Source organism: Cupressus sempervirens, chromosome 9 (genome assembly GCF_028749045.1).
Source record: "Cupressus sempervirens isolate cs-2001-9-10 chromosome 9, ASM2874904v1, whole genome shotgun sequence".
NCBI lineage: Eukaryota > Viridiplantae > Streptophyta > Pinopsida > Cupressales > Cupressaceae > Cupressus > Cupressus sempervirens.
This window is the reverse complement of record NC_143126.1, coordinates 804,801,005-804,816,582: the sequence shown is the minus strand read 5'-3', so window position 1 is coordinate 804,816,582 and position 15,578 is coordinate 804,801,005. Positions and strand designations below refer to the sequence as shown.

At 38.2% G+C, this 15,578-nt stretch overlaps 1 protein-coding gene across 5 annotated transcripts in view; it reads right to left on the bottom strand.

Moving 5' to 3' along the window:
* Positions 1 to 608: 608 nt before the first annotated feature.
* Positions 609 to 15,578, bottom strand: part of LOC149541147 (uncharacterized) — a 99,127-nt gene continuing 84,157 nt past the window's right edge. For all 5 annotated transcript variants that reach the window (XM_089802139.1, XM_089802137.1, XM_089802141.1 and 2 more), the window contains 2 exons: positions 2,329 to 2,556; positions 609 to 2,175 (listed from right to left, as the gene is read on the bottom strand). In XM_089802139.1, the coding sequence (XP_089658265.1) occupies positions 745 to 2,175; positions 2,329 to 2,556 (1,659 nt within the window). In that variant the 3' untranslated portion in view covers positions 609 to 744. The remainder of the gene's footprint in view (positions 2,176 to 2,328; positions 2,557 to 15,578) is intronic.

Sequence of the window (15,578 nt, the reverse complement as noted above, 5' to 3'; positions counted from 1 at the left end):
ATGCTCTTTATTTGGTTTAATATGTCTTTAACTTCTAACATAGAGTATTCAAGTTACACACCTCTGACGCATTTTCTCGCAAATTTTCTCGTTGGTTAAACTGACATGGACCAGGACTAAATGGGTTTTGACCACTTTCTTCGTTTCATCTAAAGAATACTCTTTTACAAGCAGTGCAATCTTCCAAGAAGCTATCTAATAAATTTATATGCATCCAATCAATGGGCATAGAATAACACCTTTGGTTTGCATGCATGTATGCTTTGAGTTTCAAGTTTCATATATAAGCAGTAGTAGCTTATTGTAAATGAAAGGCTTGTGAAAACCAAATTTGAAACGATATCTCATTTCAAAACAGTTATCCTGAACTAATTAGTGAAAACAACCTCATAATCTAAAAACATAGTAAGATAGTGGGAAAAAAACACATAAGAAAAAAATCATTTTTTCCAAATAATACGGACTTAAAACAATTATCATTAACTTGAGAAATGTTTTCAATGTAGTACGATATCAAAGTTCATCTCGGTGAGAACTGCCCCAGGACAACTCTATATGAAGATTTAGAAGTAGTGGACCTAATTGGGCATGCAATAAGGCAACCGTCATCAATAAGAAAGTTATATTCATACTTGGCTCAACTATAAACATATGCATGTAATTTGCCTCTTTGCAGATGCAACTCCCAGGAAATATCAAAAAGAGGTAGTTGCTGAGTACCGTTCATTCAACTTTAATGTACCTTCAAACTTGTGATCTTCTTGGTTCGGAACATTTCCTCTTCCTTTTTCCAGCATCTTTCGATTCAGGACTGCTCTTATGTTTTGTGTTACTTCTTGGTCTAACACGTAAAATAAAATTTTCCGTTCCATTATCAAGACTGTTGTCAGATGGAGCTTCTCCTGCAGCCTCCAATAGACAATTTGCTGACTGTGATACCTTCCGTGATTCTTCATGCCACATGAAGCTATCAGCTTCACCTTTCACAATCTTATCCAATGTATCATGGGACTCTATTGGCATGTACGAATGAGATGGACTGACAATCTGAGAAGAACTCTTCGTTCGAGCATATCCCACTAAACCTACAGTTTTCTCTGCATGGACCGATGGCAAAGAAAATTGATGTTGTGCCGGAATTGCCTTCTTTGAACGCATTCGTCCTGTTGATTTACTTCCACTCACTGTAGAGTTGAGTGTACTCTTGCGTTTTCTTCTTTTCTGCCTTTCAAGACAAGATGGACAATACCAGTTACTATCAGGAATTACATCCAGGGGCGGGTTGAGGCAATATGTGTGATAAGCATCATCACAACCATCACAAAGGACAATATGAGCATCATTCTCATCCATAAAACAGTGTCTACAGAGACACGAAGGGCAATACCATGTGGGTGGAGGAACACTTGCCAATGGAGGTCTTAAGCATCTTAAATGGTAAAATTTATAGAGACAATTCTCATTACTACATTGTATAAGATGATCATCGTCCCTTGTACCAGTACTACAGATTTTACACAGTTTCAGATTTAATTGTTTGTAATCATGATGCAATTCTGATTCTTGCCCATTTGCATGAACTAGCCTTTCTGTTTGATTTGTATGCAGATGAATCTGTTCACCATCTTCTTGAATTCCAATCACATTATCACTAGCCTTAGCCTCGAGTTTTTTCATAATGCTTTCAGATTCTAATTGTTCTCCAGATGTGTCAACATTACAATTTTCTTGAGCATTTTTCATTTCCATCAGTCCACTATGCAGGTCAGAGGTCGAACAACCAAGAACAGCATTGTTAGTGTCCTCTTTATGCATTGTGCCCTCCCCATCATGCACAGAAGGAACTTCATAAGAATCCTTCCTTATTGCAGAACAAAATGAACAATACCAGCTTGTCCTTGGGATAGCCTCCAGAGGGGGTGAAACGCAATATATATGATAAGCATTCTGGCATTTATTGCAGACTACAATGCTATCATTACATTCACTACTGCTACAGGATGTACACTGAATTTGCCTACCTGATGAACCCAATTCTTTAAAATTTGGAAGGTCATTCTGTTCAAAGTCCTCAATATTTTCCATAGAAGTTCCCCTGCTTGAAACCTGTGCTTTCCCAGGAATATGATTGATTTTAACTTCAAAACCAACTACTTTCCTGCTATGACCATCCACCTAAAACAAATTTACAAACGATAATTACATTAGCATGTACAACTCTCAATCAGAAACAAGAAAAGCTTTCAAAGAAAAAAAAGAAGCTATACATATAAATTAGAATTCTCTATCAATCTTACAGGCTATAGCATTAATCAAATCAACACATACCATATTTTTTGAAGAAATGCATGGAGGATTATAGTCAGACTCAACTCTTGGAATTTCTGTTGTTTTATTATTCTGTCTATTGTTGTTGCAATGGCCAGTGGCTCCCTGAGGCTGCTCACGCAGAATATCTTTATCAACTGCTATTCCATTAACACACTCACTCATAGTTGCATCTGTACGATTTGTATTGTTGTCAACATCACCCTCTCCTCCAAGCAGACAAGACACCTATAATGTTCAGGGTTAATCAGACAGTAAAATTTAATATAAAAATTAGTTACTATAAAATTACACCTTGAAGAAAAAGAAAGATGGAAATAAAATCTGGTACAAAAGAACTTGGGCTGCCAGAAATGAAATAGCAATAGCAGCCTAATCCAACCTCAAACTGACTAAGGCATTCCACATATAAAAGTATTTAATAATATATTACCATCTAAGTGATGCATACACTAAATAGAAGATTCTTAACTAAGAAATTATATGTTTTTCAACCCAGAAGAGCCATGTCATGATTTCTGCCATTGGCTATCTGCAACCACTCATCGTCCCATGACATAATGATTTCCACTGTGTTTCTAAACAGATTAATCTGAACCCTAGAAAAAAAAAGTTTCAGACAAAGCAATATCATTTATATGTGAAAGCCAAAGGCTCATGTAGGTCAGATCCTAGCCATATCAATGTATTTTAGCCAATCATTTATCAGTTACCGGATTCTTGCCCCCTGCCCCTGGATGCTGCTGCGGATGTGTCCAGATACCCTGTGGATGTGTCAGTGTGCTCATCCTTAGTGAATCCACCCACATCCGGGTTTGCATCAGTCAAGATATTTTATTTCAATGTATATATAATTACTAGATTCTAACCACAGAAGGCATATCTTGAAAGGCCTTTCTTACCTAATCACCATTTCAGTGCATTCTACATCCCAAGTTAGGAACTCACAGCACAGCATTGTTCCAACATTGCAATAGCATTTGAGGAGAGTTGCACAATAATTGGCCTCAGCGAGGTCAGATACTAGAATAGGATCAAGTTTCACTGAATAAATCTCACCACAGCATCCACTATCCAGGTCCTCTTGATCAGCAAATTATAACATAAAATGGGCTCGTTTGGGTTCTACATGAAATTTTTGAATGCCATACCAACAAGACTGTGTTAAGTTGCTTCCACAAAAGGTTATGCAAGCACAGTAACACCCTTTCGAACAGATCTAAGATGAGTTAGAACTTTCCAACCAGCCAGAGCTTATCATTGAAATAAGTCCCTACAAGTGAGATAGCAAGATCTTGGAACAGGGCAGAACATTAAGGATATAAGTGCAACTATGGGCTCTTGGTTTTTAATTGCTGTTATGCATACATTTCCTGTGAGTATGTAGAATTGTACAAGCATTCTTGTTCCTCAACTTCCCAGCAACCTGCTGCACTAAAGCATTTGAATACAGTATGTACATAGTAAGACGGACACATCCTACCCCCCTCTCTTTTCCCCACATCCCGGAGACAGGGATGCATCGGAGAGTTGGGGACTCCGTTCCCCCATCCCCAGCAGTGCCACCAGATTCCGTGACCCCCGCCAAGGATGGGGGGTTGTCCCAGCATTGACTATTTACTGATTTGACTATTTATGTTCACTGTTTGATGTTCCAATTCAAAGCAATGTTCAAGTATTTACTCTTTACATTTTTATATCTTCTATTGCAATACATCTTTTCATAACTAGCATTTTAAGTACCATATACAACACCCCCCCCCCCCCCCAAATCCACCGCCACTGTCCCCCAGCCACCCCAAATTAAGGCCCCACTGTCCCCCCATCCCAAAAACATTCCCCCCCCTCCCGCGTTCCTCAGACTAGTGTAACTATGAGTATGTATGTTAAACACTGAAATTTTAATAGTAATCCGATTTGTCTGCATCATCTCAATGATTTTCTAACATGTTTTTGCTGAGTACTTTGTTAGTATATTTTCATTTATCAATGTTGGGTTGCAAATATAGAGTATTTTCATCTCTCTGTCCATGACTATGAAGGGGTACCAAAGCTAGTTGAGGGTAGGCTGCTAGGAGGGTTCACGGTAACCCCATAGAAGACACGAGTCCATCAGATGCACTGCAGGTTAGCCATTGGAGATCATGCTTAAAAAAAAGGTTGACAAACGCAGAGAGGATAACAAGTTGATATAGTTAGCAGTCAGCACCCATCATTGGATGGCTTTATTAGAACCTAATAGACCCATTTTGGCATTTTTGAGATCTAACTATCCATTATGCTTGATCATGACAAGCTGATTCCTCTTTTCCCAATACCTTTTCACTCTTCGCGGCACCTCATTTTAAATTAGGCCAGTTTCTCCAAGGACAATGGCAACATGTCACAAGGTTTCGGGGCCCAAATTTTACCTAGGGCCCGATGCTGGAATTTTATCAAGGGATTTGCTTTTGTGGTTGGCCAGGATCAATTTTGAGTCCCAAAATGGAATAAGTATAAAAACCCTCTATCTCTCCTCATTTTGTAATCAAGATCAATACTCAAGCATTTGGCAATCAAGCTATCAAATTTTCAAGTTCAAGTTTTGAAGGCAAGCATCTGCAGGTCTCCAACTCTTCATGACCATTCAAATCAAAGACAATCATATCCATTTGTTGCAAGATTCTCTCACATGATGGCCATATAGAACAATTATCAATCAAGCATCATATACCTTCTCTCTCCTCCTTTGCAAGTGACTATCAAGCATATCTACATTCAAGATCTAAGATTGACATTCATTTATCTATAAATTTGTGAGGGCATCCTTGATTCTCATCACATTCTAAGTTGATGTTTAGAACCTCATGTGCATTCAAGCATCTGCATGGATATGCACAATTTCTACGTGTCCATGAGGGTTTATCCAAGGTGAATCTATCATTTGCCTTTCTATTTACTTTAAGCAACTTCATTTCATTTTCAAAGTTGATTCCTAAACTAAGGTTGACCAATTTTTCCCCATTTTCCTATGCAGTAATAGGTTGCAGAGCTGTCAGAGAGGATTTGCACATATTGCAAACAGCCAGATGATCTGTGAAAAAAAGTTAGATGAAAACATCAAAGAGAAGTCACCATTACCATCATGTCCTAAGTACATGTCGCCATTGTTGTCATGAGCTCAAATTTCAACCACATGTCAAATCTATGTTTTGATTTCCATTTTGCAAAACTCAGCTCATTGTCTATCTGTTACAATCTGCTTTTACCAGGTTTTAAGTAACTTTCTTAATTAACCATTTATATTCCTATATTTCATCAATTTCATTTTATCAATTACATATTTCAAAGGAGGACCATTATCCCACTTAGTGTTTGAGTCTCCTCTTGGACCTAGCGGAGCATCTTCCTTCCAAAATGTGAAATTCATAAAAAGGGATGTGATTTACCTATCTATACACGATTGGTCCCTTTTTCCATTGCACATCTTTAGTGAACCCCAGCCATTACATTTCTAATTCTGATTCGTTGTTTGGATCTACATTATATGCATTAACTTAATCACATCTTTGTTACATTTTATGAATTTAGATCACTATTGTAGGCATGTTTTACATTAAATGTACTATTATGATAATAGATAACTTCTATTATTAGTTAATGGTTATTGCAAATATTAAGATGTTTCGAGTATTTAGTTTCCCTGTAGATAATTGTTTGTTTTCTATTAGCTAGAATACAATTTTTCTATTCTTTACGATTGTTTCGGAAGGAAACATCGTTCATTCTTCTTGTATGTATTGACCTATTGATCATTGTTAATATGACGCAAATAATTTACCAATTACTTCATAATATGGTATCAAAGACATTTTTTTTATTTTTTTGAAAATCATAATTTCTTTTCCGAAATTATCAAACCCTATTTTTTATATTATTTTCCCAAGACACTTCCTTTGAACTCGGGTTTGTCTAAAAATACTGCCATCAGTATTAACATTTTTTTTGAAAAAAAACTCGAGCCCATACAAAAACGAAGGTCGTTTTTTCCATGGTTATTTTTTTGCTCGCGACTAGCAAAAATTAGGCCTTCTCTCTAAAAAAAATCACAACTTCTCTTTGTTGTTTTGGGCTTGATCGACCACTACAATCTGCTTGTTTTTTCCCTCAAATCGCGTGACCTCTAATGGCATCATTTTCTTGTGTATATGAGCTTGTGTTGGCCTTCATTTTTTTCAAATTTGAAGCAATACAGCCGCATTTTTTATGTTTTTTCTACCAAAACTGTAGTGCCCTTGACGCCTCTACAATACACCAACTTTTGGTCTAGTTCTGCAACTATTTTGCCCAAATCCACCATTATTTGCAGCTTTTATGCAGCCGGCTAGGGTTTGCTTGAAACCCTAATTTTTTGTACCAAATCTGAAATATTTATACACATTCTCAACGGGCTTTTCGAGAGCTCAATTGGATTGTCATTAGATTTTTTGGGTGTTTCAATTTCCACCCAATGGATCCAGAAACCAACATATTCTTTCTTGGTTTTTCGAACTCTCCTATAGGTACCACTTCAGTTTTTTTGGGTCTGCCATTTTTTTGCCTTGAAGTGCTTGGCTTCACAAGTTTTCATGGTTTTCACTGAAAATGTAATATGGCATCGCTGACAAATATTCTACTTGAAGGCAACTCAAAATTCATTGGGCAGAACAGCACATGGAAGCAACGGATACTAGCAATCTTAAGATATTGGAATACCAATCAAATTGTTCTAGGTGTTACACAACATCCGACTACAACTGATACTAATCAGCATACATGGGATCTAAATAATCGGGAGACGATGATGCTTCTCAAATTATCCGTAGCTGATGATCAGCTCCCTCAAGTTCCATCCGGAAAAACAGCTTCCGAGATATGGGAGCATCTAAAAAAACATCATGAGACATCAAACAAAAAAGCAGAACCTTTTATTTTCAAGAACACCATTTTTTTATTATCATGGATGAGCGGAAATCACTCCAACAACACTGTTGATGTCAATTTTATACCACTACATAACATATAGCAATTGAATACTTGATATAGAATACCAAACACTCAACCCTCTCTTGAAAAGTAAATACTCATGAGGAACATGAAAAAACTCCAAGGTTCCTTACACTTGTGGATACTAACTCAGTTATATTAATGTGATTTGTTGGTTAATCACGTAGGTGGGCTTACTTTGTTCTTTCAAGGATGTCGAACTTTTGTTGTGATGGTGATGGAATCTAGCATTGCAATGTATATTGACTTGACTTTCTCAATTTACTTTTCCAATTTATCTCACTTCCAACTTTGCTCTTCCAAACTCCAACTAGTAAACTACTTGTTGCTTTACTTCTACTCCTACGAGTGAAAAGATTAGCAGATGGATAGGGATCAAATCTAATGAAAGCTTACCAGCAGCGCTACCTCCATAGATGCAATGATTCAAGGGGAAAAAGACTAGATTACCACGCAAGACTTCCTAACAAGCCACTAGGATACTAGTGGCCTAGTTTATGGATCCCTATCAAACATCCACTAATATCACCACACAACTATCCATCTATTCTTACTCTTGCTTAACAACTTTCTTGAAATATAATCTACTTTAACAACTTCAATGGAATTTAACTTTAACTATTGGAAGTAGAAACCATGCAATAACACCACGTGTTCTTAATCACCATGCAAGACACAACAATGATAAGAAAAGCAATTTTGGTATTATATAAGCAAAAAAATTCTTCAACTCTTTACAAATGAGGGCAAATGGCCTTATATAGGGGCCAAAAATACAACCAACGGTAGAGATTAAGAAGCAAAATCAAAAATCCGGATCAAATCCCAAAAAACCTAACTGAGAAGACGCCACCTCATCAATGGACCAATGAAAAAAGGAAAAGTGGCAACCAATCAAACACTTTTCCTACCCAAGAAGAAAGGAGAATTTTCCACTTTGGCTTACATCAAATAATCTTCTAATATAATTCTACCCTTTTCTTTCATCTTCTTAGCCAAGGCAATGAACTTGGCTAGCCTGTCGTTGACTTCCTTCAGGGAGGGCAAGGAATGTGCTTCATCTTGAGCCCAGCTGAATTTATGTTACTCATTGCTTGCAGTGTCTTCTCATGATTTTTCTCATATTCTTTCGCATATCCGATAAAGGCATTGAGGGAGGCAAGGGTGCCCAAATGCTTCTTCCTGATGGCAACCTTTCCCAACTTATCCAATCTTGAACCAAACTCTGTCTCATTGACCTTCTCCTCTTTGATATCTTCAAAATCAAGTGCAACCCCAACATCGCTCATCATGGTCGAAATGGAAGTGTCAACGCCTAGGCTGTGTTGTGAAATCTCATTTTGTATCTCTTCAAGTATCCTCAATCTAATGGTCAAGGCAACATACCAAGACTCCACCGTACTCCTCCCTCCTCCATCCACCAACTTGGTTCTCTCCAAATACCTCTCCAGTAGCCTAATAACTGCCCTTAGCCTGGCAATGGGTAAGTCCTTGACTGGAAGGAAATCCTTCCACACCCCTTCAAATGTTCTGATGCAATCTCATTCCATATCTCTTCAAGTATCCTCAATCTAATGGTCAAGGAAACATACAAGACTCCACCATACTAATTCCTCCTCCATCCACCAACTTGGTTCTCTCTAAATATTTCTTCGGTAGCCCAATAACTGCACGTAGCCTAAGAATGGCTAAATCCTTGACTGGAAGGAAATCCTTCCACTCCCCTTCAAATGTTCTAAATTTGTCTCTAATAGCCACCAATGACCTGAATGTCGAGATGAAGGCAAGAAATTTTGCCCATCTTGAATTACATCACTGATCCAATCCTTGATTTCTAGCAGCTAAGCTGATATCTCTTCAATGTTGCTCTCGCTGTCTTGCGGAAGGGCTGTCTGATGCAACTGTTGGATAGGTTGGCAATCTCTCCAATACTTGTTTTCAGCCTCCAACTTTACAATCCTCTCGTTTGCCTTCCTCAACCTTTCTCTAATTGAAACCATGACTTTGTTGGATCTCCTCACATTCCATGTCATCCGTGATTCTTCCCAAGTCATGCTCTACTATCTCATACTCTTGGGCTACAATCTCATCCACTGCCATGCTACCCTTTGGTATAGCAATCTGAACTTTTCGATGACCCTCATCATCGCTCCTGATCACCTTTGCCACCGCTTTTGCAATTTATTTATGTTTCTCACTATCTTCCTTTTCCACTAACCCTTTGTTAGTACCCAAGGTGGTCTCATTTTTAAAACTTTCAGTTTCAGAGGTTGAACCTCTTTGAACCACTTCGAACTGAAGTTCGAAGTAGTTCAAAGTAGTTCGACAATTCAAAGCAGTTCAATTCAAAAATACAGAACGGTTAGAAAAGTTCAGAATTCTGTCTCAATGCATTCGCCAGGTTCAGTTTGTTAGTCCCATGACTTCAAGAAAATGCAAGGGTGCAGATTAAGATGAAGTTCAAATGTAGTGGTTCAAAGTGTTTCAATAGTTCAAACTGGTTCGATAGTTCACTAGTTCAACTGCAGGTTCAATACAAGCGAAGTTCAAATTTTGGGTTCGAAATACAGTTTTGGCAATTCAGGAAAATTTGAAGTCCAACCTCAGTTCATGATTCAGAGTCAGTGCAGAAGTTCAGAGGTTGTAATTTGGAGATGCACCTTGGTTAAAGAACAAAATACCACCATGGCAAATCTTCAAAGTGTCTTTATTCTAAGGTTCAGTGTTCAAGCTCAAAGGTCAAATTCAACCCAACGAAGTTCAACACAGAGGATGGCACCCATGATGGTCGAGCTTCCACAATGCTTAAGCGCGTTGCCACTCAAGCTGTTTGAAAGATAGTAACAAAATGCGTGCATAGGCCATTTCACAGAAACACGATGAAGACAGTAGTTTTCATCATTAAAAACATTAGCGTCAGCCCCAACACAAACACAATTATGAAGGTTTGTAATGCTCGTGGGTGAAGAGTCATGATCTTGGCGGTTTGTGCAATGATGTCTCAATATGCCTGATCCCAATGCAAAGGTATTAGCAGCCGCAGGTGTCCCCTCCTTTCACAGCATAAGATCATTTTCGATGGAGGTTAATACAGGTTATGCGGCTCGGGTTTTCATCAAATTTGGTAACCTTGGTGTTACTTCCAATTTGTAGTACTTTTTCTTCTCCACAAACGTATGTGCGGACATGAAAGACATGTTAGGAACAAATGATAATTGCTCGAAGAGATGTTAGAATGAGACGATGCCGAGAACTAATAAGCATTTCAGGATGGAAGCCCGCGCGTCCTGTGGCAGTGAGAAGGAATTACCAAAATAAGAGATGGCATATTATGCTCACCATGATCATATGCCCAAACTAGCCTTCGTGATTTCATAATCAGTTTGAACACCCATCATTTGAGAAGAGCTCAAGGTCACGTTTAGCAATAGAGCAAGATTTCCCAAGTGGTAAACATTCAATGAACCGCAAATTAACAAATTTAAAAGCATTGGGTGATATATTTATATGCTATCCGTGGATTTCAAAGAGATTATTGGAAACGTATGATGAAAATATTATATGCCATCAAAATAATGCTTCAAAGTCTTAAAAAACTACACCAAATGAAGTCTTTGTACTGGTGAATTAAGCAGAGATAATGAGGATGAAGATATATTCCACGTATTTATCAAATTAAGAATGGTGAGTCATCACCCATCTTAAAGATTTGACGAGTCATTTGTGTAAAGGAGCATCTACACATCTTTAAAATGATAGGTCAATCTAAAGTCACTCATGACTTTAAGACTTATAAAATATTATAAGCCCAACTTGAAAGATGGAAGATTATGGGTCAGTTTTAATAACTGAAAAATGAATGAAGTCATGGGGGGTCTGGGGAATTCTATTAACACATGATGCTATGAGGGGACCAAGAATCAGTTATAGAAGCTGAACAATTTGCCCGCAAATTCTATATATGATGAAAGCATCAAACAAATAAAGGGGGTTTCCACTTTCTGCTGGGTTTGTAGACTTTGGGCTGCAGAACAGAGGAGTTGGATTGAAATTTTCATTTGCTGGGAGAGAAAGAGCAGAGTTTTGTTTAATTTTCCGGACTGTGAGCTAGAAAACAAGGGATATTTTGATTTTGAATGTATGCAGGGAGAGGGAATTCAGGTTTCCTTTTTGGTTAGTGATTTAGATGTATGATGTAATGAGAACTTTGTTGTTTCAGCATTTTTAGAGGAGGGAGACTCGGAAGATAATTGCATACCAGAACTTTGAGTCCAGGCAATTTTCTTCCCACTAAGTGTTATCTTTGTATGACTTTCAGTTTTCTCTAAATGCATTTATGTCATGAATTCTTGAATATATTTGATTTCAAAGTGTTCTAAAAGCTTTGTCTCTTTACTTTCTCAGATTTCATCCTATGCTGCATGCAAATGAACTTTGTGTCATTTGTTAATACTTTCTTGCTGTAGTTTAGATTTCCGCATCTACACTGTATTTACAGGTAGATGTTTGATATCCTTTTATGCTTTCTGGTAAAAGCATTCACATTTGATTCATTGAACATTTCATACGGGGAGCTGTACCCAATAAAATTCAGAGGAAGGTTATTAATCTAATAATGACCTATCCAACTGTTGGTGTTGATCTGTCCTTCCACTTGGGCATTCAGGGTTAGATTGGCATACATTTCTTCAAAGGACAATCTGTTCACTAACACCCTTGAATATCTTCAAATATTTGAACAGTCACCACCTCGCCTCTTGGCATAAGCATTTGCCTCAACCATAGTGGTGTAGTGCATCCCCCCCAAATCTACATTCAGTTCAACTAGCAAAGCATCACCAACAACCTCAGGCACCTAGTTTACTTCCTCTATATTAATTGGCCTATACTCTTCTTCAATAGTGACTGTCATATCATCTCCATGTTGGATCTCCAAGAGAGGAGAGTATTCAATACTGTTATTGTAACCACTTGATCTGAATCAGAGCTCACCTCTACTGCGACCCTTTGTCTACTTGAATTAACCCATTGGCTCCTAGCCTCAATTATGCTCTCCCTTGAAAGTGTTGCATTCTATCTCTTTGCTAGAGGCTCCTGATGTTCTTTTCTCAACCTCCAAATTCCTCTTCTTCCTCTTAACTCCTCTTTGTTTCCAGCTACTACCCCCACCTTTTTGTCTGATTGACTCCGTTGGACCTTCTTTCTCCGGTTTCATCTTCTCATAAGTAAGGCGTACCTTCCGACTTTGTAATTGCCTTGACTTCTCATTGTACCAAGACTCAGTGTGTAGATCAATTGTCCTTGTAACTGCCTCTAAGGAAGGATCCTAATGATCATCCCAATCCACTGGACCCAATTTTGTTCCATCCACTGTATCATAATCTTCTCTTAGCACATTTTCATCATCATCCAGCTGATCAAGAATATCAAGGCCTCTCCATCTGATTGCCCCTCATCATGCCCACTGACAACCTTGAGAAAGCTAGCTTCCTCACATGAAAGTCATCATGTGCATTGGCCCAAGAATCTTCTATAGTAGGAATATAATTGAATGTGCTTTTGTGAGATGCCTTGATGAGACCATTAGGATTGAATCCATGTCTTGCTCTATACCATCCTAGATGATACCGTTCTAACTCCTCCTCTGCAGCTACAAAGGCGATAGGATTGGGGCAAGTATCATTGACTATTCCAAATGAGAAGGTAATCCATGTCTCACCTTTAAGTTTCATCATCTTGTCATAATGCTCAAGTTGCCTGGCCATCTCCATCAAAACTATTCTATCAGGTGGGTACCTTGGAAGTCTCTTGGGACAAATTGTACTTTCTGCTACTCTGATATATGTGAATTGCAGAAATTGGACAAACCAACTCCCATACTTAACTTTTGCTTCTACTTCTGATGAGAGACTCCTAGCAGGTGTCCCTTGTAATATTCTTACCGTCTTCATGGCAAAGGCATCATAAAACATCTTATAATCTTTGGTGTTGTGCAATTGACGCTGTGGATAGCACTCATGCACCAAACATTGCCCCGACACATTGCCAAACACTCTAAGGCCTTAAGTCCAGGATGTTCATATAGTCTCACAATCAGATAGAAAAAATAGGACCCCATGTAGAATTGCTTTTGAATTTGTACTGTCCTTAGTTGCAACTCTAAATTTTCGTTTATAGTCAAGGTTGCATGGGTACTCGTACCCACGTTGATGCAGAAGCATCTTGGGTCTGCTTGCAATCTTGCATGTTTGGAGGGATTTTGGTCAAGTGTTGAGGAGCATCGAGCTTGGATATTAGTGAAGCTATGTTTTCATGGTTAGGGATGTGTTGGAGACACATTGGGGAACCTTCCCTAATGATTTCATAGAGATTGTATGGATTGAGTTAAAAGTTTGAACTGTTTGAACCTTGCTGCTAGAACTGCGTTCTTCTGGTTTCTCAGTGCCTATTGTAGAGAGTGTAACTAATTATCCTTAATGAATGAGAGGCTGCGCACTTCAGGGATTGAAGAGGGCCTAGAGTACTTCCTTGTGTCAAGTGCGCAAGTTCTAACTCTTTATAGATTGGGAGATATGGCAATTCTCCTACAGTATCAATTTCTGCCAAACTGCGCGACAAGTTTCTGTGCTTGACTTTCAGAGTGGATGCGCACTTTTCCTTGGGGAATCTGCCTTTGCGCATTTAAGGGGTTTTAGAGGACCTATATTTCTACCTACAGTTCAAAGCACGAGTTCTAATTCAATCAGAGCTAGGAGATATCGCAATTTTACTAGGATATCGATTTTTGGGCATTTAATTGTTGTTGCAGGCTGACTTGTGGAATTTAATTTATGTATTTGTATTTAATTTATGTTCTGGACCGACTTGTGGCTTATAGATTGGTATAAGTAGGGGGTCTTGTGGAGTCTTTTAGCCATTCATTCATGATGGAATGATTCGTGGGAGTAGCTGATGGGCGAGTTTTCCTGAGTTTGTAAGCAGATCGCCAAATGTGAGGCAGCTTACAACAGGATTGTGATGAAGTTGTGGATGTGTGGACAGAGTGCCGAATGTGAGGCAGTTTACACTTGGATTATGGAGTTGAGATGGAATGAAGGACGGATGCGAATTTGAAGAGAAAAGCTAGGGTTGCGGCTGGAAAACAAGGAGATTGTTTGGTAGGCTTGCGAGCAAAAGTTTAGATTTCCTTGGTGGTTTTCTTCCAGATTGTTGTTATGTTACAGATCTGGACTAGCTGAGATTGGTTGTAAGTTGGATCATGTTGGATCTTGTAGAACTGATTTTGTAATTTTCTATTTGTATTTGGCCCTAACCCAAAAGGTCGGGCATGTTGCATGTAATCAATTATCTTTTATAAATCAAGTATTGTAATTTAGTATTAGATATTGCATTATTGTTTCTTGCTGTTGTGTTTCCGCTGTGTGGTTGTATAGCTGGGGGCTAGGACATCTCCTTTGGGGATTCTCCTACCTTGTGCTACATCACACGTACCCAGGTATCGAGTACACGTATCCCAAGTACCGGATACTTGGTGAAGAGAATCATAGCTAAGGATCTTGATTATGATTTCTAGTTTTATTTTTTTTGGTTTCTTGTTTGTGTATCAACTTGTTGTCTATCAAGCTTAATTCAATACCTAACCAATTTGAAAATTTGATGCAATATTGATTAACAATAAATTTTATCACTGTTCAAGTCAGAAGTTTATCATTTGCAATATGTCATTGTCATATGATTTAAGATCTTGTTCATGTTTAAAGTCCGCCTTCTCTGTTATGCGTCTAAACATTTAATTTTTCAAACATATAGCAAATCTGAAATTGAAAACAATACATTACATCTGCAAACTTAATAATTGTTGTTTTCAAATACCATTGTCTTGACTCATAATTTCAGATTTTCTATAAAAGTAAAAGTATAATTAAAAATAAAGTTTGACATACCCACGTACCCCCGTCCCCTATTATGAAAAATTGTCATACCCATACCCATACCAATATCCTAGTACCCCAAGTACCCCCATCCCCATGCAACTGTGCTTATGATTCTAGCCCAATCAAGCTTTCTCCTTCTATTTTCAATTTTATCAATAAAATAGTACATCCAGTTCTCGAATTGCATACCTTGAGCCACGCTCATGATTCTGCTAAGAAGCACAATAAGGTCGCCATACTCGGATTTGAAATCTGACTCAGTGAGCTTTGACGACTTGGTAATTCCCCTCT